The 20,852-nt window shown below is 49.9% G+C and overlaps 9 protein-coding genes and 1 non-coding gene across 10 annotated transcripts; 3 read left to right on the top strand and 7 right to left on the bottom strand.

Moving 5' to 3' along the window:
• Positions 1-1,250: 1,250 nt before the first annotated feature.
• Positions 1,251-2,813, bottom strand: ASPGLDRAFT_42878 (putative TIM barrel metal-dependent hydrolase). The gene is made up of 2 exons (XM_022545691.1): positions 2,537-2,813; positions 1,251-2,357 (listed from the first exon to the last, which is right to left on the bottom strand). The coding sequence occupies exons 1-2, from the start codon at positions 2,597-2,599 to the stop codon at positions 1,380-1,382; spliced, it is 1,041 nt and encodes a 346-aa protein (XP_022404493.1). The 5' UTR covers positions 2,600-2,813; the 3' UTR covers positions 1,251-1,379.
• A 708-nt stretch (positions 2,814-3,521) lies between these two features.
• On the top strand, positions 3,522-5,684 carry ASPGLDRAFT_1505473 (putative MFS quinate transporter; the record flags this gene model as incomplete). Its single annotated transcript, XM_022542160.1, has 4 exons — positions 3,522-3,612; positions 3,716-4,069; positions 4,120-4,188; positions 4,246-5,684. 4 exons carry the CDS (start codon positions 3,522-3,524, stop codon positions 5,304-5,306), a joined length of 1,575 nt encoding a protein of 524 aa, XP_022404492.1. The 3' UTR covers positions 5,307-5,684.
• Positions 5,685-5,696: 12 nt separating this feature from the next.
• Positions 5,697-8,548, bottom strand: ASPGLDRAFT_118995 (putative C6 transcription factor; the record flags this gene model as incomplete). The annotated part of the gene is made up of 8 exons (XM_022540009.1): positions 5,697-6,241; positions 6,294-6,604; positions 6,654-6,966; positions 7,018-7,491; positions 7,546-7,627; positions 7,679-8,087; positions 8,194-8,264; positions 8,474-8,548. 8 exons carry the CDS (start codon positions 8,546-8,548, stop codon positions 5,697-5,699), a joined length of 2,280 nt encoding a protein of 759 aa, XP_022404491.1.
• A 514-nt stretch (positions 8,549-9,062) lies between these two features.
• Positions 9,063-10,640, bottom strand: ASPGLDRAFT_117869 (threonine--tRNA ligase MST1; the record flags this gene model as incomplete). Its single annotated transcript, XM_022539910.1, has 1 exon — positions 9,063-10,640. One exon carries the CDS (start codon positions 10,638-10,640, stop codon positions 9,063-9,065), a length of 1,578 nt encoding a protein of 525 aa, XP_022404490.1.
• Positions 10,641-10,848: 208 nt separating this feature from the next.
• ASPGLDRAFT_42875 (uncharacterized protein) lies at positions 10,849-11,635 on the bottom strand. Its single transcript, XM_022545690.1, has one exon. The coding sequence runs from the start codon at positions 11,607-11,609 to the stop codon at positions 10,998-11,000; it is 612 nt and encodes a 203-aa protein (XP_022404489.1). The 5' UTR covers positions 11,610-11,635; the 3' UTR covers positions 10,849-10,997.
• Positions 11,636-11,985: 350 nt separating this feature from the next.
• ASPGLDRAFT_42873 (uncharacterized protein) lies at positions 11,986-13,692 on the top strand. Its single transcript, XM_022545689.1, has one exon. It carries the CDS (start codon positions 12,114-12,116, stop codon positions 13,317-13,319), a length of 1,206 nt encoding a protein of 401 aa, XP_022404488.1. The 5' UTR covers positions 11,986-12,113; the 3' UTR covers positions 13,320-13,692.
• Positions 13,693-13,716: 24 nt separating this feature from the next.
• On the bottom strand, positions 13,717-13,789 carry ASPGLDRAFT_t24. The gene has a single exon. It is a non-coding gene; the product is annotated as a tRNA-Thr (tRNA).
• Positions 13,790-14,636: 847 nt separating this feature from the next.
• ASPGLDRAFT_63910 (glycoside hydrolase family 16 protein) lies at positions 14,637-15,885 on the bottom strand (the record flags this gene model as incomplete). The annotated part of the gene is made up of 3 exons (XM_022548724.1): positions 14,637-15,416; positions 15,470-15,747; positions 15,798-15,885. 3 exons carry the CDS (start codon positions 15,883-15,885, stop codon positions 14,637-14,639), a joined length of 1,146 nt encoding a protein of 381 aa, XP_022404487.1.
• A 1,593-nt stretch (positions 15,886-17,478) lies between these two features.
• On the top strand, positions 17,479-18,526 carry ASPGLDRAFT_42871 (uncharacterized protein). Its single transcript, XM_022545688.1, has one exon. The coding sequence runs from the start codon at positions 17,929-17,931 to the stop codon at positions 18,151-18,153; it is 225 nt and encodes a 74-aa protein (XP_022404486.1). The 5' UTR covers positions 17,479-17,928; the 3' UTR covers positions 18,154-18,526.
• Positions 18,498-20,809, bottom strand: glr1 (glutathione-disulfide reductase GLR1). Its single transcript, XM_022545687.1, has 3 exons — positions 20,204-20,809; positions 19,305-20,137; positions 18,498-19,248 (listed from the first exon to the last, which is right to left on the bottom strand). The coding sequence occupies exons 1-3, from the start codon at positions 20,596-20,598 to the stop codon at positions 18,815-18,817; spliced, it is 1,662 nt and encodes a 553-aa protein (XP_022404485.1). The 5' UTR covers positions 20,599-20,809; the 3' UTR covers positions 18,498-18,814.
• Between the last annotated feature and the right edge of the window lie 43 nt (positions 20,810-20,852).

Genomic DNA, 20,852 nt, shown 5'->3' with positions numbered 1-20,852 from the left:
CCAGCTGCTTCCCAGCACTTCCTGGCTTTGCTAACCCCTTTTTAGGCTTCTGGGGTATTGCGGCACAGTCTCGGATTTACCTGTAGTAGAGAAGATACGAGGTTATTAATGTAAGTGAGTGAAAGCAGATTGATAATCGCCCCTTCCTTTGCACTTTATGATGTACGGAGTATATAACCACTGTGCGATGCCCTGGAAAAGCACTAAGCGCTACGCCTAATGGGGAAAAGAAGAGGTAAAAGGAATGAATCGATAGATACGTAGCTAGACGAAGCTATCTATCTGTGATCTATATCTAGCTAATGATGAAGCCAAAGTGGCCGAAATGAGGACATAAATAATAAGACTGCAATTGAGACTGCCATCGAAGGAGCTCCCCCGCCATCTGCTGCTGTTTTAGAAACATGCGCATACCTCGTTGAATCTGGGACCACAGAATCCGAAGCCGAACTTGTCCTTCGTCAAGCTTCCCGTGATGGCAACCTAGAAATTGCAAAGCGCATGCTGCAGTGCGGAACAAGGATAGACCCCATTCCAGCCAGCGACAGTGCTGAATTACGCCAACTCTTCCTTGATTTCCCCACATCTTGAATTTGTTTCCGAGTTACAGCAGGCGATTTGAGGGTAGTTATATGGCGGTCCTGACAAATTTCGTCAATGGATGGTGTGTTGGAATGTGTCATGACTAATGTTGGATCTTTTTTGTCGTCTGTATGGGGTACTAGAACGTATATATCGCAAGCATCACACCAAGCAGTTCGAGCGCGTAGCATGGATATAAACTATCATTCCATTAGCGTAATGCAGGCCATATAACCACAATTGTCGAGTAATGCAGCTGCGCAGATAACAATTTCCCCATCACCATCATCACCGGGCCGGTCTCAAAGGCTAGGGCTACCACTATTTCTTCTGTTATTGGCCGGGAACATAATTCCCTCTACTCCCCCATCAGAATACATATCCGACAATTTTATATGTGTACATGCATGACATAAAGATAAGATCAAGCCGTCAATCTTTTAAGGTATCGTTGCCGAGATATGGAACTCGGCAAAACCCCCGATCTGATTACGGACCCATAAACGACGGAAAGTGTCCGAAATCAGTGTGGAAACCGAAACCTGAATAAATCTCACCGGCTGTCGGCCTTGTGAGGACCTTGCGGGCGATGGCGATGCAAGAAATACTGCTACAGGAATGTGTTCCGGATTTTAGCCGGATGGTGGTTATTGGTACATAATGGTAGTGGTAAGGTTAAGGTTAGATAACCAGTAGTGGTATTATGCTGATGTATGTACAATCGCTGAAGAATTTGAATCGCTAGTCATGATATCGTGTAATGCAAATGCAGACAAAAAAGAGAGAAGGAATCGAAATCAACACAACAACTCCTCTGTGTTCAAACAGAACACTCGTTCGGCCAGTCCTGGCTGGCTGGAACACCATCGTAAACACGACTCCGTGAAAGGTCTGATATTCATCCCGTCGAATCGTGTGTGCGGCCAGTCTGAAGCATAGATCACCCGTCGAGGAGCCACGCGCAGTAATTCGATGGCAATTGCTTGGATGTCCCGCATCTGCTTGTCCTTGCTGAGACGGTAAGGTGCCGAAATCTTGACGTACGTTTTTCCTGCACGGAGCAAGGAGACCAGAGACGAAAAACCGGGGAGCGAGTAAGGATCGAAGGGCAAGTTCACATTATCTTTCCAAGTGATCGAGGAGAGTTCAGGCCCTCCGAAATGGTCGATGCAGATTTTGACACCTAATCGGGGGACAATGCGTTCCAGCATAGGTAGCATATGCAGGGGAACCCAGAGTTGGATGATCCATCCGAGAGGACGGACTATCTCCGCATGCCTCAGCAAAGTTTCCTCCAGCTCCTGCTCGTTCATCACTTTGCCAACGGATTTCAGGTTGACTCGGACGCCGCGGACACCGAGAGTGTGCCATTCCGTAAGTGTTGAGGGTTCGAAGGTTTCCGGATCGATCACCACTATCCCTCGTCCGCGAGAGGGGCCCATTTTCTTCAGTGCTTCCAAAAGACACGAGTTGTCGGTTCCGTAAATCGATGGCTGCACAAGAACGATGTTTTCGACTCCGATAGACGACTCGAAGGCCATGGCATCCTTTAGCGTACGCGAAGGTGGTTGATACATTGCGTCTGCGGCGATGGGATACCGCTGGGGTTCCACGACATGCATATGGCTATCCCATGAGCGCGGCGGGAGTCTGTGCTTGAATAGTAGCGTCGGTGCGGCCTTCTGGGTTTCGTAGACATCGTCTCGCGGTTCTTCTTTGTGAGTCCCGAAGGCAAATGAAACCCGGGGAAGGCCCTCAAGGAAGCTAGTCTTGGGCTTGACGAAAGTAAGTAAACCGGACACGGAGAAGATAGCCATGGCGCGTTAAGCTATAGTAGGGAAAGGAACATAACAAGATTGACAACGAAGAAATGACAGGAGAATAAAGTAGACGTCAAACGGGAACAAAGGGCATGTTATACCCAATGCGCCACGCCAGCTTGGCCATCACTTACCAGTACATCTAGACGAGGTCGCCCGATGGCTCCTTGCAGACGACATAACCGCAGAGAAGCCATGATCCAGCGCGGACTCTGAGCGAAGGGAAGCACCCACATAACCAAACCTGATATGACTAGTTCGATTGGCTCAGCCGATCGTTTGTCGTTTGTCACAGATAGCACACCGGCGAGAGCTGTCACGAAACAGAAACCGGCTTCCCGGTGACTCTATACCGAAAAGACGTTTTGGCAGGAGATAAAAAATGAAATGGCAAAAAAAAAAAAAAAAAACACGGTCATATTAAACGGATATCATGAGCAACAGACCCACAGACAATTCGTCAGTCATAATTCCGTATCCTTTCCGGCGCAAAAACGCAAGCATAGTGACTACGGAAGTCGTCCGGACGGCGAATGCGCAGAGATTTGAAGGCCCTCCAGGAACTCAACCGAGCGGTAGGGTCCAATTTGTATGGAGATGGAAGTTCTCGTGCAATGATTCCGGAAGCTCAATGGCTATATGGCAGCTGTTTCAATAGATCACTTTTAGCTATCCGAATGGAGCATTCTGCTGTGCTATTCTCGTTGAGCCGAAACAGCCGTGGGACCGGATATAATGAGAGAAGTGGACTGCGCGGGAGCCCATCCGGGTCGATCTGATGGAGCACATACCAATTGTAGTATATTATGCCTGGAGAATTCTCTTAAATCACTCACAAAAGCACCAATTTTCAACTCGTTTCGAGGGTTTGGAGTTGATGGTCGCTGCAGCGAACAGACGCTGGGCGTGGGAGGAGGGAGAGGCGGAGGTTGCCCGACCAGGAAAGGGAAAGGGACTTTTGCCATTGCAAACTGAATAATAGCGACCCTCTTCAACCTCTTTTCGTCTTGAACCTTTCCCCAGATTCGTCGCTCTGGGGGTCTGTATATATCTCACGCAACTTTCTTTTATCTTCTGTATATATACCCATAACGCTCGTTTTCTGTCTTCCATCGCATCATGGCGCAAGCGATGGACAGGTCGCGATGGACCACCAACCCCTATTATGCCATAGTCATTCTTATTGTCGCGTGCGGCAGTATCCCCAAAGGTGCGCCATCAACCTCGTGTTGCTTTTTCTTTCATGCGACAAAGAAAATGACCTGCATATACGAGAAAAAAAAGGCGGTAAATTGACTCTTTATTGGTTGCAGGTTACGATGAGGGAGGATACAGCGCAAGCGTCAAGCTAGACTCGTTCACGCACGATTACAACCTGATCTCCGCCAACTGGAAGGACGATCCGAATGGGCTGGCCAACCGCAAGGCCAATATCACCTCGTTTAACGTGCTAGGTGCAGCCTTTGGTGCGCTGTTCTCGTTGTATCTCAACGATCGCCTGGGTCGTCTTAACGCGTGGCGACTGGCTGTGTTGGTCTGGGCGTCGGGCACTTTCGTTCAGGTCTTCGCGTCGGGGATTTATGGGTTGTTGTTGTTTGCGAGAATCTGGAGTGGTCTGGGGGCTGGCTTGCTGACGGTCGTGGTGCCGTTGTACCTGTCAGAAATTGGTAGGGATTGTCTATCATAAGAATTTGAGTTTGATTGCTGACACGTACAGCTCCGACAAGGACGAGAGGTCTCGTGGTCAGTTGTTACATGGTGATTTTGTTGTTGATCCTCACAGTGGGTGAGTACTCCCTATATCTCCACATTCTTAAGGCTATACTAACATGTACTCCTACAGGCTTCTTCGTCAACTATGGCGCCAAAATCCACATGGCCCCTACGCGCATGCAATACCGGCTCGTCCAATCCATCCCCCTCATCCCCGTCGGAATCGCCTTCATAGCATCGTTCTACTGCCCCGAATCCCCCCGCTACCTCGCCTCCAAACAACGCCGTGATGAAGGCCGCGCCGTACTCGCTCGCCTCCGCGGCAAATCCATCGAAGACCCAACCGTCGACGAGGAATTCAAAACAATCAACAACCAAGTCCGCGAGAAAACCGCCGACCTAGCCTCCATCTCGCATTGGCAAGCCTTCAAAGAAACCCAACTCAACCCCAACTACCGCCAACGCTTCTGGCTCCTCATGGCCATGCAGACCGTTGCCCAGTGGACGGGTGGTAACGGCATCACCTACTACATCTCTGACATCTTCCAGTACGCCGGCGTGTCCGATGACAGCTCCCTCATCTCCTCGGGCGCCTACGGCATCGTCAAATTTGTCTTCACCCTCGCCTTCACATGGGGTCTAATCGACTACCTGGGCCGCCGCACCTGCACAATCATGGGTCTCTCCTTCCAACTCGGCGCACACATCTACATGGGCGCATACATGGGTCTACAACCAGGCTCCTCAGATAACGAAAACGCCTCCAACGCGGCCATCGCCTCCGTCTTCATCTACGCATTCGGCTGGTCCATCGGCCTCTGCACAATCCCGTACCTCTACGGCACGGAGATCTTCCCCACGCGCATCCGCAACATCAGCTACGCGATGAGCATGTCGCTGCACTGGTTCTTCCAGTTTGCCGTTGTGCGGGTTACTCCTAACATGTTCGTTTCATTGAACGTGTGGGGCGCGTATCTGTTCTGGGCGATTATTTGTACATGCGGTCTTGTGATTCTAGGTATTTGGATGCCGGAGACGAAGGGCGTGCCGATTGAGCGGATGGGTGATCTTTTTGATACGCCGTGGTATTTGCGGTGGAAGGCCAAGGCGAGGGAGGTTGAGGAGCCGCCTTCGTCGTCGTCGGATGCGGATAATGTGGAGTATACGTATGAGAGGGGTCAGGAGAAGTAAGTGCTATACGGTGAAGTATATGGTGCTTGGTTGGTTGGATATATTCTTGAATTGTCTTAATATATAATTTGTGTGTTATCATCTTGTTTGGTTTGGTTTTGTTTGGTGAGATCTATACCCATTTATTGGACATTTGATGCATTGGGTGCACGTTAAAAAGTTGAAATACATACATTCGCATGTTTAATATCAGAAAGGGGATTGCCATTTATTCCACGCCTGAACCTACATATAATGAAAAGAGAAAATCTAATCCAGAGAGATATATCAAACAGAGATCACAAGTACAGAAAAGAAACCACTCCACTTCGCCTTTCCTCCCCCTAACTCAAACAAAGAACAAGAGAATATATATAGAAAGATAGCCAAAAACCAACCCTGTTTTGACACCTATCCAAAACCAGGCATATTCGTCGTAATAGGCTCCGCATATGAAAACGCCTCGAAAACCTCCGGCGTAATCTCATAAGTCCCCGTATTATCCAGCGACATTACAGCATTCGGCATCCCGCCCAGTAAATGTGTCGCCCCCAGTGGCGGCAATCCTCCCGTAGACGAGTGGTGATGGTGATGATGCGGTTGGTGTGATTGGTGGTGAGAGAGGTCAAAACCCGTCTGCTGTTGCGGGAAGCTATAGCCCTGGAGCATAGAAGCAGATGCTGTGGATCCGGGCGTGCCCATGGACGAAGAAGGATGGCTTGAATGGTGTGAGTGGTGCGGATGGTGGACGGGGGACACGTGACCCGAATCGGTGTCGCTGGGGTTTAAGATGTGACCCATCGCGGGGAGGTGAGGACCTTGAGGTTGAGGGGAGTGGCTGTGATGCCGAGGTTGGGATTGTGGGTCTGGGGTTGTTGGTGTCGGGGCTGGGACCGGGATGTCGATCTGGAGTTTCTGGAGTTCTTGGTAGATGAGGCCTAGAGCCGTGTTGATCACTGTTGTCGTTAGCCGATGTCTAATTTTAGTATCTTTCGCTGCTAAACTCACCAGGATTGGCAGTCCGGACACGCTCTAGAGCATTGATGCAGTACTTCAGCTTATCCAACGTGCCCGGTGCGGCGTATTTCAGAGCCTGAATTTCCAACAAAAATATCGACGCAGCCGTATAGACACTGTAGGCGAGCGAGAGAACCACATGCGCATCGCCAAAGGTACGACGGTACAAGTCAAATAGCGATAGAGTCGCGATCGCAGACGACATACACTGAATTAGATGGCTCTGGTCATAAGATTCTCTGGTTGTCTTGGAGCAAAGAACCGGACGGTGAAGTAAGATGTTAATTGTGTGATACAGACAACTGTTATTGTTAGCATTCAAGCCCGAATTATGGAGAGGCCATGACATACTTGAGAATCACCATATGACTTGGAGGACTGTACGGTGGCAGATCAGATGGCACCAATTTCAGATAAGGAGGCAGGTCCTCCCACCAATCAGCTAGATTCTTCGCTTGCTCCTGGATGCATTGATAGAACTCTGCCTCGGAGATCTGGCGGATAGGATCGTAGATGTGGACCAGGATTTGGTTGAGAATTTCAGCCAACCCACACATTTTCATGAAGCATGATGTCGAATGCGCCTGGGTCGGTGGATATTGCATGCCCTCGGGGAAGATGACACCATGCGGTGTCCAGATTTCAATTTCCGAAGTGTCGTCCACTATTCACTTATTAGACATAGCAAGGCCACGGGCTCAGGTCATCGACTTACAGATCATCCTAGGTGGGCTAACACGCGAGTGCTGCATCGTTGGAGACCGACCGAAGTACAAAGAAACCATCTTATCCCAGAAATAACAACTCCAGAAAAGACGGTTCCGGATCTCAATGTCCTCGTCATTCAGCTGCGCGGAACCAGAGTATTTTCGACTGTCGATCGAGATCCCCAAATCGTCCAGCAATCGGAACGCCATCCCGCTATACAACCATGCCTGAGTTCTATTGCCCCGTCCACATTCTTGTGCACTGAGAAGCAGCAACGTCTGAATCGTCGGGATGCCCGCGTATCCAACTTTCAGAGAGTCATGGACGCCAGAGATGGCACGTTGGAAGAACTGTGCACCGCCATCGAATGACCCCAAGATCGGGCCGATCTTCGGTTCAGCCTTACACCATCGGACCGAGTGGGAGAGGAGGGCGTTCAGGAGAATATCAGAGTAATAGGGCCCATTAATTTTCAGGTCACCTATATCGTGTCAGTTGCAAGCATTCATGTGGTATGGTGGAGGAAATAACGCACGAGTAAAGGCAGGACGATAGACAAAATTAAATAGAGGGTGGATCCAACACCAGTGGGAATCCAACAAATACTGGAAAGGTTCCTGGGCCAGGTTAGCACACGTTCAACACTCCATGGCAGAATGAACGCCTACCGGCATAGCAGCCAGCTGCTCAAATGCCCTCTCCCGCCACGCATTGTTAATCAACCGTTCCTTCCTAGCCCCCATCTCCATGCCCAGAGGGAACACCGACGACGCTTCCGGGACGCCACTGGGCAGTTGGAACAAACTGGTCGGGCCATGGAAGGAGATACGGCCATCATTCTCGACTTTCAAGCCTTCGAAATCCTGTGATAAATCCTGTTCACTACCTTCTTCTTCTTCCTTTATTGTCTGTTGACGCAAGCTGGGACTGGCACTAGAGCCGGCGCCCGTCGATGCAGGCGAGGTTGTTTTCCGCAGCTCTGTGTCGGACGGTTGCTGCAAGCGGGTCTTGGCCAGAGCCTCTTCCAGCTGTGCGACTCGGGATTCCAACTGTTTTGTATAGGATAATGTAGGAGCTCTATGCAAATCCCAACATTAGTACTTTTTTTTTTTTTGTATTTATTATTATTTTTTCCTTGTTGTGATGCAGGAACACAATGAGGGGTTCAGTGGGTTCGCCTTACAAGCTATAGACGCAAGTTTCGCCTCGAGCGGCACACCGTGAACATGATGGACTAGCACCATTGCATTTCACCTTCAAACAGACAAAGAAAAGCACATGTCAGCCTTATACCAATATTCAATCTCAAACAAGGAAGTAAACCCGGGCGGGAGAGCTCATAGGTGCTATGACCTATCTCAGCCTCGTCCTCGCTCGGACGGACTCCGCCCGACCACGCGACAGCAAGAATGGAGAAGAAAAAAGAGAAGGTCAAATCAGAAGGACACATGGGAAAATCTCACCTTACGCTTTCGACAGGCCTCACATGAAAAGGCACTTTTCCGGGGCAGATTAGCCTTCCCGGGGATCTCGGCCATGCCTGAGCCTGAACTGCTGGATTCTACCACCATCAATGCGCAGATGAAGAAAGAGGAGCGCGACCCAAAATGACCGCCACAGATCGATCAGGATGCGCTGCTCGCGCCATGGAAGAGAGAGACGAGCTCTTGGGAAAGAATGTAAAAGGAGGGATGGAAAGCGACAGAGAGAGAAGTTAAAGGATTTAATCAAAGGAGAAAAAGACGCGCTGGAGAGACAGAGGAAGAGCCCGTCCGTCTCTGGGACACTTTGGCTGGGGCAGAGGGGAACCTTAGATAATAATTCCAGAAATTTTTCGTGGGGCTCGTTTTTGGGGGAGGCGGATCGCGGGGAAGACTAGCTGGCCTTATAGGGGGTCTCCTATAGACAGATTTCAACTTGAGTTTGACAAGTCTATGACAAGCCGTCGAGGAGCTATCTGGCTTGCTTAGGTACTTTTTATTCTACAGTTATAGTACATCGTGACATTCATGGCTACATAGTACAGTGTACATCATCCCTCAGGAGCATCCTTTAAAGGAAATGCTTCTCCAACTGAACCAGCAGATCATGCACCTGATCGACCTTCAACTTCACGGCCCGAGGATTCTGTAAAGACTCGCCCAGTTGCCGACCCGCCACTTCCTGGAATATCTGCGCATTGCCCTCCGGTGGGCTCTGCATCTGACCAGTCACATCAACCGTGATGCTGGAATCCGCAATGTCTTTCGGTCCCAGAATGAAAATGAGGTTGTACCTCATCTGTTTAGCTCGTTGGATCTTCTTCCCCAGCGTCTGGGGACTCGTGTCCACGTCGATCAGGAAGGTCGAATCCACGGACGATAGAGGCTTAGGTGGCGAAGCTAGAGAGGCATTGTCTGAAAGCAAAGGCCGGAAACCAGAGATCCTTGCAGCAGCCTCATGAGCCTGCTGGACAACTGCCTCGTCCTGGTTGACGGTCAAGATGATGCCTTGACGTGGCGACAACCAGAATGGCCAGCGACCGGCGTATTGCTCGATCAGCAAGGCCAAGAATCGCTCGATTGACCCAAAGTTGGCCCGGTGAATAAGAACTGGAGTCGCCTTGCCCGGGGTCGCAGGGTTGTAGTCCTCCTCACCCTCAGCGACCTGGTATTCCAATTCGAACCGCTGAGGCAGGTTCATATCCAGCTGGATGGTGGACAATTGGTGATACTTGCCTGCCTGGTCCTGAAGCTGGATATCAATCTTAGGCCCGTAGAACGCACCATCCCCTTCATTCAACGCCCACTCGCGACCGCTGCTATTCAGGGCCTCGCGCAGCTGATCCTCGGCGCTATTCCACAGATCCAAACTTCCGATAAAGTCCTTCTCCGGTCGTGTCGACAGCACAAGTCGATGTGGCCCCAGGCCAAACGTAGTCATAACCAAATCCACAAAGCCTAATGCAGACGCAATCTCCTGCTTAATCTGCTGCGGCCGGCAGAAGATATGACCATCATCTTGGTGGAAACGGCGCACGCGAGTAAGTCCACTCAAAGAACCAGACACTTCGTTGCGATGTAGCGGACTGAAATCGGCATAGCGCACAGGGAGTTCACGGTATGAGTGGTTCTGCGACTTGAACATGAGGCAATGGCCCGGGCAGTTCATTGGCTTCAATCCATACGACTCATCTTCGCCCAGTTCGCCTTCTGTTTCGCCAGTGGCCCCTCGCCCGCGCACCTCATACATATCATCCTTGTAGTTCTGCCAGTGGCCCGAAATTTCCCACAATGAACGCTTGTAGATAGTCGGAGTGAGGACTTCGCGGAAACCATACTGTTGGTATTGTGCGCGAAGGAAGGAGACGAGTTTGTTGATGATGTGTGTGCCATTGGGGAGGAAAAGCGGCGATCCGGGACTGTAGACGGAAGAAGTAAAGATATCTGATCCTAAAGCTCGATAATCGGGGTTGGAGGATGCGGTGTTGGGTGTTTTTGCGGCATTGTCACCGGACTGGGGATCGGAGCATGAACAGTTTCGCGTCGGCGTGGAGGACAGCAATTGCACTTGTAATCGCGATGAAGGTGTGTAGAGCACCGGTCGCCCTGATAATGGGCGTAACCGGGGGAGTGTGCTTAATCGACACATTGTTGTTAGGGAAGAAAAGGACTTTTTGCGGCAGTCGAGAAATGAAGCTTTTGGTACGGGCCGACTTCCCCACCACCACTAACTACGGAGTCGGGGTACGGAGTACAACCATAATAATATTCAATCAATTTAATGGAGTATACATTATCTTTATGCTCTTTGAATGGGTTTGACAACCAGTATTAAAAACGAACGTGATTGGTAATGATCCGTACTCTTAACTACACCTAACCATGAGCAAGTAATCAACAAGCACTTCACTACAACAGAGGAGGCAGATAAGCTATCTTGTTAGATGCAATAAGAAACTAAGTACGGAGCAAGAAGGGGTATAAAAGCTTCTATGGAGCTTTTTGTTTAGCCACGATATTCCGTTCGCAACTTGAGCAATATTTGGCCATCCAGTTTCTCGCCGCGCAACCAGTCGTTGACAATCTGTCGACCCAAGTCCTCAATTGCATTCCTGCGTAGCTGCTGTTCACTCTCTCTCCAGAAGCCCAAGGATCTCACATCCGCGAGCACATCACAGGCTTCAACAACATACGGGGGCGCGATTGCAATATTCCCCGAAGCAGTCTTCAAATCTATCCCATAATGTTCACGAAACGCAGCCCTCAACGCCTCCACGTTCTCCTCGCTTTCGTCAATTAAAGATGAGAGGAGTCGAGTATCGGTGGTAATGTCGCCCCCGTGTACTGCTGCATCGCAAAGAGCTCGTAGCCCATCATTCCTGATTCCTGCCCACTCATACAACACACACCATCTGCCCCGATCATGCGCAGCTTTTACTGGGTGAAGGTCCCGGAGCTCAATCTCATGTGCATTAACTGTTTTGGAAATGGCGCTGGCTGTTGCGGCAAGAAATTTGGTTTGGTTTGCTAATGATTTAACGGCTTTTTCCAGTTGCGTGAGTTGCTGGGTGAGTGTATGGCTGTTGATATTTACTAGGGTTTTCATGTTGTCGTTCATTGTATATTCTTATTTCTTCAAGAGGGCAGATGACATCTAGACATATAAACAGAAAACTAATGAGTTAGTCATCAATTGCTGACAGCAAACTTACATGTACATGTCTGTACGAAATGACGTTTTCTGCCATTTCTACTAAGCTGTTAATACCGTAAGAAATGTGACGACATGTACAAGAGCCTGAGCATTCTGGCGGAATTTGGGTAGTTAACTAACTAGTTAACTAGTTATGTAGCAGCGCGGAGTGGAACCTGCACTGACTCCTTCCTTCCCGTGTCATTCACTGGATTCGGGAAGCAATTTTCATAAAATTACCACAATAGTGCCTTGAAAATTGAAACAGAAAACGAATGAGATTGGGTGCCCTTGCGGTAGTCGTGTTTGCTGTGGCGCGCCAGCACAGCACTTGGTATGTGCTCGGAGTATATATCCTTTCATCTCACCCCTCCGAACCAACCAACCCGCTGACTTTCTTCAACGCAAAAGACAGAAACGTCCCGACCCATGTCCACAACCCTATCGCGTCCCCAGGAAATCTCTATCCTGGGTGAATCCTGGGTAGTGCCGTCGTTACCATCGCTGCCCGAGAAGGAACGGCAAAACGACGGAACCGAGACAAACAACCCGGATCCGCGACAACAATCAGAGACAAACAAGGAGGATGATTCAAACACAATGGATACATCTGGTTCGTTGATATCGGGGCCTGAGCTTATTATGCCGTCGATATGCGAGGAACCGATTCTGATGCCGCACGTACGGTCAAGACAATCTTCTCCGTCAAATTCGCAGACGTTGAAACAAAGACGTATACCGTCGAAGAAGACAGTGGTGGATCGTGAGGATACACCATCTGAGCCGCCCGTGAAGGAAAAAATGAGGATCCCAAAGAAGCAGGTCGATAATGGATCAAAATGGGCATCAGGCTGGACGTGGGAAAGGCCCATCCGCGCCATAACCAACCTGCTCCTCATCGCAGCCATCTCGCATCTGCTCGTCGTTCCCGAAGTGGTCTACCATTCCCGACACCTCTGCACGATCCCAACTATACCCGCTCTCTATCCAACAAGCTGTTCACAACTATCCCACTCCGGTCACTACAACCACCGCCCACCACCAACCCGCTACGACTCCGTCCTCTCCCTCCAAACCCAACTCGAAATCCTCTTCAACTCGACCCTCGAAGAAATCAAGCCCTATGCCAACAGCCTCCCCGAAACCGAATCACTCCTCCGCGATATCCAAACCGCCATGAAACAAGTCCAGTCGGGGCCCCGACACGAACTTTCACTTGAATACGACGGTTGCCGACAAGCACTCACCACGGCGACACGCAAACTCGACTCTCTCAAGGCGGACCTTCGCTCTGCGGTCGATAGTCTAATGGCGACGGGCGGGTTACCACAAGACAACCAGAATCACCACCATCGTGTCGCGAAGGATGTCCGGCTGTCGACGCAGATGGCCAGGAGGGAGAAATACCTCGATCAACTGGCGGCGCGGATGCGGTTGAAGACGGACTCGTTGACGGGAGATTTTGCGACGGTGGCTGACCATCTGGAGTCGCTTAAGCGGATTGTCGCGCAGCAGGCTTCGTTGCAGTTTCCACATGGTGATAATGGGAATGGTGACCGCGACGAGTCAAACGTGTATAAGAACGTCCGCTCGTTTGTGGATTCGATTGTCCCCGGGTGGAGGGTACCTCGGTGACCCCATCATGCCACCGATTCCAGTAAATTAACCGGTTCCCACACCCAGTTCCCCATGTCTCAGAACCCGATCGTCCTTCGACTGTCTCATCGACATGAAATTGCATCCCTCTCATGACCCCTTATTGATGACGTCTTATGCCCTCCCGTTAATCTCATGTCTATACCCTTATGTAATGCCTATGCCTAACTAACGCCTAGAATGTGGAAAATGATATCATGTTAATGAAAGCGCATATCAATTGCCCCTGATCTTCCAAAAAGCTCCTACCAGAAGTACGGAGTGCAAATTGTACGTAAAGTCACGCAATGAACGCAATGGCTCTGTATTATGGCGGCATAAGTGAATCTTAAAAATTAGAAAGAAGAGAGGCAAAAAAAAAAAAAAAAAAAAAATTTGCTCGCACTCGGATTCGAACCGAGGATCTCATCATTACTAGTGATGCGCTTTACCAACTAAGCCATGCGAGCTGATTGGTTAGATAAGGATTGACAAACTATGATACATATACCAGCTAGCATTGTAGAAAGAAAAACGAGGCAGCCACCAGTCTACCCAACCCATACAAATTAAATCCATATACAAAATCCCTTCCACGTACAGAGTACACAACACAGTCCGATTGGAAATATATACCCCACCCTCAGCCCTACAACCCCCCAACCACTCCCTATCCACCATGAACCCGTAAGTACTCCATACTTGTACGGAGAAAGCCGGCCCCAGTTCTAGAACTCGGTTATGATCTTCAACGGAAGGTCTAGACCGGGTTTCCTGGCTACGTATGTTCTCCTGTCAATCCATTGGTATGTTACTTTTGCTTTTCTGCTTTCTGCGTTCTTCGTGGAGGGTGCTTTTGGGGGAAGAAGACGAGAACGTATCCTTGGATATGATGTTCTGGGCTTTGGGAATCGGTATTGGCATAGGTCCAGTTTCGTGTCGGTTGCTGTACGGAGTATGTGTGTAGTATTAGTTTTTATGGATTTGGCTCGGGTTTTCCGTAGGCGAATTAACAAAAGGACCTGATAGGAATACGTCCGAGTCAATTGATAGATTCGTGCTCGTATGCATGTCTCAGCCGGGAGATACTTCATCCACCGGTTCTTTGCGAAAGGTACCCCCGTACTTTGGTACTCCAGGATTACGAGAGAAAGAAGTTTGAAATTATAAAATTAGAATATTCAGATTAGACCACCCGTGTTAAGTGAAAGTAATAATAGACGATAGAATTTTGGATACAGTCATGTCATAAATGACCAAAAATATGCACAAAAAAGATCATGAAATGAGACAAAAAAAAAAAAAAAAAAAAAAAAATTATAGCTGGAACATAGCCGCGAACAACGCCAGCATCATAGCTGGGGCCACGAACGAGTTGGACAAAGTGCTGGCAGCACCGTCGAAAGTAGTGGAGCTCGCGCTCGCGCCAGCGCTGGTGCTATCGCTCGAAGCGGAAGCCGAGTCCGACTCCGAACCAGAACCAGTGCTAGTGCTGGAGCCGGAGCCAGCGCCGGCGCCAGTAGTGGAGCCGGAGGTCGAGGTGGCGCTGGACGAGTCCGCAGTGGTGGATGCAGAGCCGGAGGCAGTGCTGGTGGAAGAACCGCCGGTGGTGGTCGACGAGTCGCTGGAGGTGGATGAAGAGCTGCTGTCGGAGCTGGTTCCGTTGGAGGCCTCGATGCTCTCGTACGAACCGCTGGTGTCGGTCCACTTGTAGGAGTCGGCGGGGTTGTAGTTGGTGACGGTGACGGACTTCACGTACATCGAGAAGGGAGCCTGGGTGTAGTCGGTCTCACCGCCAGCCCACTCGATGGTTCCCTGGCCGTTGTCGGGGTCACCACCGGCCCAGATACCGAGACGCAGCTTCATGGGAGTTTGAGGGAAGCGCGAGCCGTCCTTGGCCTCGGCATACTTGACAGTGCGAACTGAGTTGCCGTCAATGAGCCAGGTTATGGATTCCTTGGTCCAGTCGATAGTGTAGGTGTGGAAGGTCTCCTGGGGAGTGTCCAGGTTGACCCAGGTCTCGCGATCGTAGGTAGTGGTGTCACCCTTGCCGAAGTAGTTGGTTTCGATTCTGTCCGTGAAGCCACCAACGCCCTCCTGTTCGTTGTTAGCTGTGCATCTTTCCTTCAGTCTCTTTAAGTGAGGCATACCCAGTCAATCTCGTCGAGGTCGTCCGACTCCATGACGATACTGCTAACGACACCGGTACCAGGAGAAGCCTTCATCTCGACATCGACACGACCAAAGAAGAAGTAGTCCTTGATGTCAATGGTAGGCGCATCACCCTTCTCGTTGATGGTAAAGGCAGCACCATTATCGTCGAAAGTCACTTTGCCAGCAGCAGTCTCCCAACCGTCGAGAGAAGAGTCCTTGGTGAAGTCGGTGCTGAAAGTGTACTCCTTCTGCCCATCATCGGGGGAGCAGGATTCTATAGCTGTTAAATTCTGTTCGATTGTTCGCTGAATATGGTAGACATACTCTTGGTAGGGTTGCAGTCGGAGTAGGTCTGTGCAGTGACGATAGGAAGCACTGCAGTCAATGCCGCAGCATAGCTCTTGAGATACATGGTGTCAGAGAACGAGAGTCAATCCGCGTAAAACAGAGGATTAAAGAGAGACTCGAGCGAGCGTTGAACGGTTAAAGAAAGAAAAGAACGAAAGAGTGGTAACTAGAAGAAAGTCTAGAGTAATAAATCAGTAATAATGAGGAAAGGGACCATTTTAAAGACCAAAACTAGTGACAGACTCCTGCATCCCTTAGTTCTTGTCCCCAGGCACTTTGACCTCTGACTGGCTTGTCATTATGCGCTGAGGTGGCGAACCTCGGGCTGTTATTTGCCAGATCCGGAGGGTCCCGTCATAGACTCTGCAATCAGATGGCGTTCCGCTTCCTTATCGGCCAATCAAATCAAAGTGGGGGTTGGAATTAACCGAGAACGAACACGGTGCAATCGACAGCCAATAATGTACTTCAGATGAGCTGTTTCACCTGTAGTGGGCACTAGTCTCACGACCATGTGGGCCCCCCCTCATGTATCTTAGAGTTTGCTCCAACTGCAAGGGGGAGGCAGCAACAAAGATTAAAAAACAAAGAAGCGGAACAAAGAACAAAAGATAATATTTTTGAGTCCACACGTGATCGCGTAGCCCTGTTGGCAGTAGTTACGTACTAAAGAACACTAGCCAATTCACCTATATTGCTCCATATCTCATTACCGCTTACAGTCAGCTGCAGCTGCCTAGTCATGGGCAATATCAAAGCTCATGGTGAAATGCGTTGTCATGGAAAAACCAAACAATTCAGCTGTCGTCGTCATCTCTAGCCTTGCATTGTATAGTTACAGGGTTGAAGTGAGACTTCCAAATTAAACAGATAGTACTTTGAGAAACCCCAAGTGTATACAATGCGATCATACATGCACGTCAGATTGTCCATCCTGTCCAATGGGCCTATCGTCACCGTTCCATTGCTACTCTCGAAGTAAATGGACATCTTTCGAATGCAACGCATGGCCCGAAGTTGCAAAAACAACGCTGGAGAGTGATTACGGTGCCGTCAGCTTGTGGTATGGGTAAGTTCCCTGCCGAAAACGGAAGTGACAGAGACTAATAAATACAGCAGACCATTACCTCCTTCAATCATTTGACACCTCAACAGTGTCACTCAACCATCGGCAGTGGGCGTCCATGTCACGATCTTCGACGGGTGCACTACTGTTTACGACCTTGTACTCTGTGGACAGAACCGAGGACAACCATGGCACATTGTCCATGTGAAGTATTCTGACGGCAGATTTCACTACGAGAAGTGCACAACACACAACATCGAAGTTATGTTCGTTACATTCAGAAGGGTGGTTGAACTTCTCCAGCCTCCAGAGCATCATTCGCAGATCACCGCGAGGACCATCGAAATCTCACTGCACTTTTTATCCACATTGGCTTCGGGCTATATCACAATTGATGAGAGATTGACCATCATATCTCACCTGAGAGGCTAAGCAAAGAGAAGTAGATGACGGGTCTGCTTAGGTTGGGCAATCGGAGTATCATTTATGGACCTTGACTGTCGAACAATGATCGAAAGTTCAATGGAGCGACAGTATAATTATGAGGATTAACAAACAGGACCACCTTATATCGCAAATAAAGTAGAAAAGACTACCCCCGGCAAAAACACCCTACTCCGTTCGAAGTACCAAAACGGAAATCTAGCAAGTTTGCAATGTTTGCATGTTTACACCATTTGCAACACTAACCCAATCCATCCAATCACATGCCTGTTGGGAGAACGTTGAGTGGCCCGTCCCGTGGCTCACGTGATCGCCCCCTCTACTCCATACTCTCAACGCTCAACATTCCATCTACACCATCCATGCACTCCTTCATCACCAACTCATCGCACAATCAAACATAACAAGCAAGATGTCGAAGTCATCAAAGATCAACTCGAACACGCACACCTCCCGCTCCAGCGTATCTTCGATCACAAGTACCGGATATAACGCCGTTGCGGCCGCAGCAGAGATGGATCGCAGGGTGTACATCCCGTTGTGTTTCTGTCTGGTTTCGTTTGCGGTTATGGTTTATAACAACTAGACAACAGCAACATGCTGTTGTTTTTGCTGCCGCTCTTGCTCTTGCTTTTCGGTCTTACGCTTGCTATGCTCCCATGCGAACTACGTCAGCCCGCTGGTTATCGTCGCTTTATCTGTTTATCGTATCGTCGACCGAGGATGATTGATAACGCCACTTGTTCCCCCTTTCGCCAACATCAACAACCACAACACAACAACCCCGATTTCGATATCGATTTCAACCTCGACCATTTATAAATAATATATGAACACCTCGGTCGCACCAGCACCGTTCCTGCTTTTACGATCAATACGTCTTGCTCGCATCTGCGACACGGGCATACCTTTCCTCCACTTTACCTTACCTTGCATCTGGTCTACATACGCCTACATACGTCTACATCTACATAATTCAACAATGGCCGGCCGACAATGCGTCCTTGATGGACGTGTACAATTCAATGCGAACGTCAACGTCAACGACAACGCCTTCGTCTTCCTGCTTCAACCAGGATGGACTGACCTCAATTTATCCCGCCTAGTCCTGCGTACTGGCTAGGATGAGTTGAGGTACCTGCATGCGAGGATGCATGCGTTGCTCTTTTTTTTTTTTTTTTTTTTTCTTTTGTTTACTTGCTTTTTGGATATCGCATCTCGATTTGGATTTGATTTACACTGGACTACTGGACGGATGGATTGGAGTTTCTCGGTCGCTTTTTGGTCTGATTTATCACCTTTGCATAGCTCAACATATTTATACCCCGGGATAGTTACACTCGCTTCCCTCGCGACTATCATATCATCACATTTATTGCTACTCAGATTGAAATTGAACACATTCATGAGTATAATCAATCATCATATACACACTATATCCTCATCTAAATAAACAAATGCAACCCCCTAACAAAGGAGACGGCTACCGCAACGTAACCAACTCCTCCGCACTAGTCGGATGAATAGCGACACAACTATCAAAATCCTGCTTCGTAGCCCCCATCTTCACCGCAACCCCGAATCCCTGCAACATCTCCCCCACACCAAGACCCAAAATATGCAACCCAACAACCTTCTCCTCGGGCCCCGCACACACAATCTTCATCTGCGTGGGGTTCTTGGCCTTCTCCTCGTCGGGGAGTAAGGTGTAGAACATGGCGGTGAACTTGGTCTTGTAGACCTTGACTTTGTCGTCGCCGAAGCGCGCGCGGGCTTCGGGTTCTGTGAGGCCGACGGTGCCGACTTCGGGGTGGGAGAAGACGACTGAGGGGATGTTTTCGTAGGAGAGTTTGGAGGATTTGAGCTCGGGGGGGCCGAAGAGGCGGGAGCCGAGTTGGCGGCCGGCGGCGATGGCGACTGTTTTTGTTAGTATCTTGCTTATACCGTTTGTTGTGGAGGCATGGAAGACTAACCAGGTGTCAACTCAGCCTGTCCGGTGACATCGCCTAGAGCGTAGACGCCCTCGACAGAGGTGTTTTGGTACTCATCGACAGTGATATAGCCAGTGTCGGTCAACTTCACACCGGGAATATCGAGGTTCAAGTCCTCGACCTCAGGCGCACGACCAACGGCCCAGAGCAGCTCGTTGACCTCGAGCACAGAGTCATCCATGCACACCAGACGCAGCAACTTATCCTTGCCCTTTCCGTCGCGCACGAGCTGCACCTCCTTGAAGCCCTCGTGGTTACGGTGCACGTTGATACCAGCAGCAGCATACCGATCCGTCATAGTCTGCTGAATCATAGGGTCGAACTTGCGCAGGAAGTTCTCGCCCCGGATGAACATGTGGGTGTCCACGCCCACAGCACCGAGGACACCAGCCAACTCAACAGCAATGTATCCAGCACCTACGACAGCGAACTTGGGAGGAAGGTCCTCAATCTCGAAGAACCCGTCGCTGTTGATTCCGTGCTCCGCACCCTTGACCTTGGGAATGTTGGGACGGCCACCGGTAGCGATGAGGATGTGCGGGGCAGTGTACTGCGCCTTGGAGCCGTCTTCGTTGACGACCTCGATGGTCTTGGGCTCGACGAAGCGGGCGCGGCCGTGGACGAGGTCGATGCCCTCGCGGTTCCAGTTGCGTTCGTACATGCCATTCAGACGCTGGATCGAGGCATCGCGGGCGTGCTTGAAGTGGGTGTAGTCGATCTTGATGTCCTTGGGGATGTCGTAACCGTAGTGTCTGCCGACGTCCATGGTTTCGTTGATCGACGCAAAGTTCCAGCACATCTTCTTGGGGACGCATCTATCCACCACGAACACCCCGCATTAGCTCAATTTCCCCCCTAGGTGACAAGGACAGTGTACATACCCCACGTTAACACAAGTCCCTCCAGCGCGACCACTCTCAATGATCAACGTCTTCTTACCATACCAGCCCGCAGCGCGACGGGCACTACCACTACCACCACTACCACCTCCTAGAACAATATAATCATAGCTCAACTTCTCAGTAGCACCCATTGTGTCCGAGTTCGAGGTTCCACTACTCCGCGCAGCCGGGGTCGAAGAGAAATGTCTAGAAAGCGAAGCCAAGCGAGGCGCCGGTGCAGATGCAGTCGTCACTTTGGCGTTGGAAGCAACCACGGTTTGAATCGTCCGTTTCCCGAGCGGTGACAATGACACTGATGAACGAGAACGAGCCAGTTGGAAGAATCGAGTCTTTAAAGGCTGGATGGGGAGGGTAGGGAGGGAGCGGGAGAGCATGGGGAAAAGAGGGTGTCGTTTGACGGACAAAGAATTGATATAATACAGAGAAGATGAGGTGGGAGGGGCTGGCGGGGAAACCGGATGCAGGATGAAAGCTTTCCAATGGCTCGGGTGAAACACAGCTGTTTCTTTATTGCTTGTTTCTACCGTGCCAATTGGCTAGAAAATAGGCTGATTAATTTCGCAGGATTTGCAATGGTAATGCAATTGCTGCTGAGAATAACGAATTGCTTTCAAAGCAAAAAAAAAAA

Source organism: Aspergillus glaucus, assembly GCF_001890805.1.
Source record: "Aspergillus glaucus CBS 516.65 unplaced genomic scaffold ASPGLscaffold_3, whole genome shotgun sequence".
Classification (NCBI taxonomy): Eukaryota; Fungi; Ascomycota; class Eurotiomycetes; order Eurotiales; family Aspergillaceae; genus Aspergillus; species Aspergillus glaucus.
The sequence above is the reverse complement of the archived record's forward strand: the minus strand, read 5'-3'. Positions and strand labels throughout refer to the sequence as shown.

Bases quoted from the DNA above. Each gene is read 5' to 3' on its own strand.
- ASPGLDRAFT_42873 (XM_022545689.1), top strand. From the start codon at position 12,114: ATGTCCACAACCCTATCGCGTCCCCAGGAAATCTCTATCCTGGGTGAA.
- ASPGLDRAFT_42875 (XM_022545690.1), bottom strand. From the start codon at position 11,609: ATGAACGACAACATGAAAACCCTAGTAAATATCAACAGCCATACACTC.
- glr1 (XM_022545687.1), bottom strand. From the start codon at position 20,598: ATGCTCTCCCGCTCCCTCCCTACCCTCCCCATCCAGCCTTTAAAGACT. The intron at 20,138-20,203 runs GTATGTACACTG...CGTGGTGGATAG, and splicing joins GGGACTTGTGTTAACGTGGG to ATGCGTCCCCAAGAAGATGT. The intron at 19,249-19,304 runs GTTAGTCTTCCA...TAACAAAAACAG, and splicing joins ACAGGCTGAGTTGACACCTG to TCGCCATCGCCGCCGGCCGC.
- ASPGLDRAFT_42871 (XM_022545688.1), top strand. From the start codon at position 17,929: ATGCTGTTGTTTTTGCTGCCGCTCTTGCTCTTGCTTTTCGGTCTTACG.
- ASPGLDRAFT_42878 (XM_022545691.1), bottom strand. From the start codon at position 2,599: ATGGCTTCTCTGCGGTTATGTCGTCTGCAAGGAGCCATCGGGCGACCT. The intron at 2,358-2,536 runs GTAAGTGATGGC...ACTTTCGTCAAG, and splicing joins GACCTCGTCTAGATGTACTG to CCCAAGACTAGCTTCCTTGA.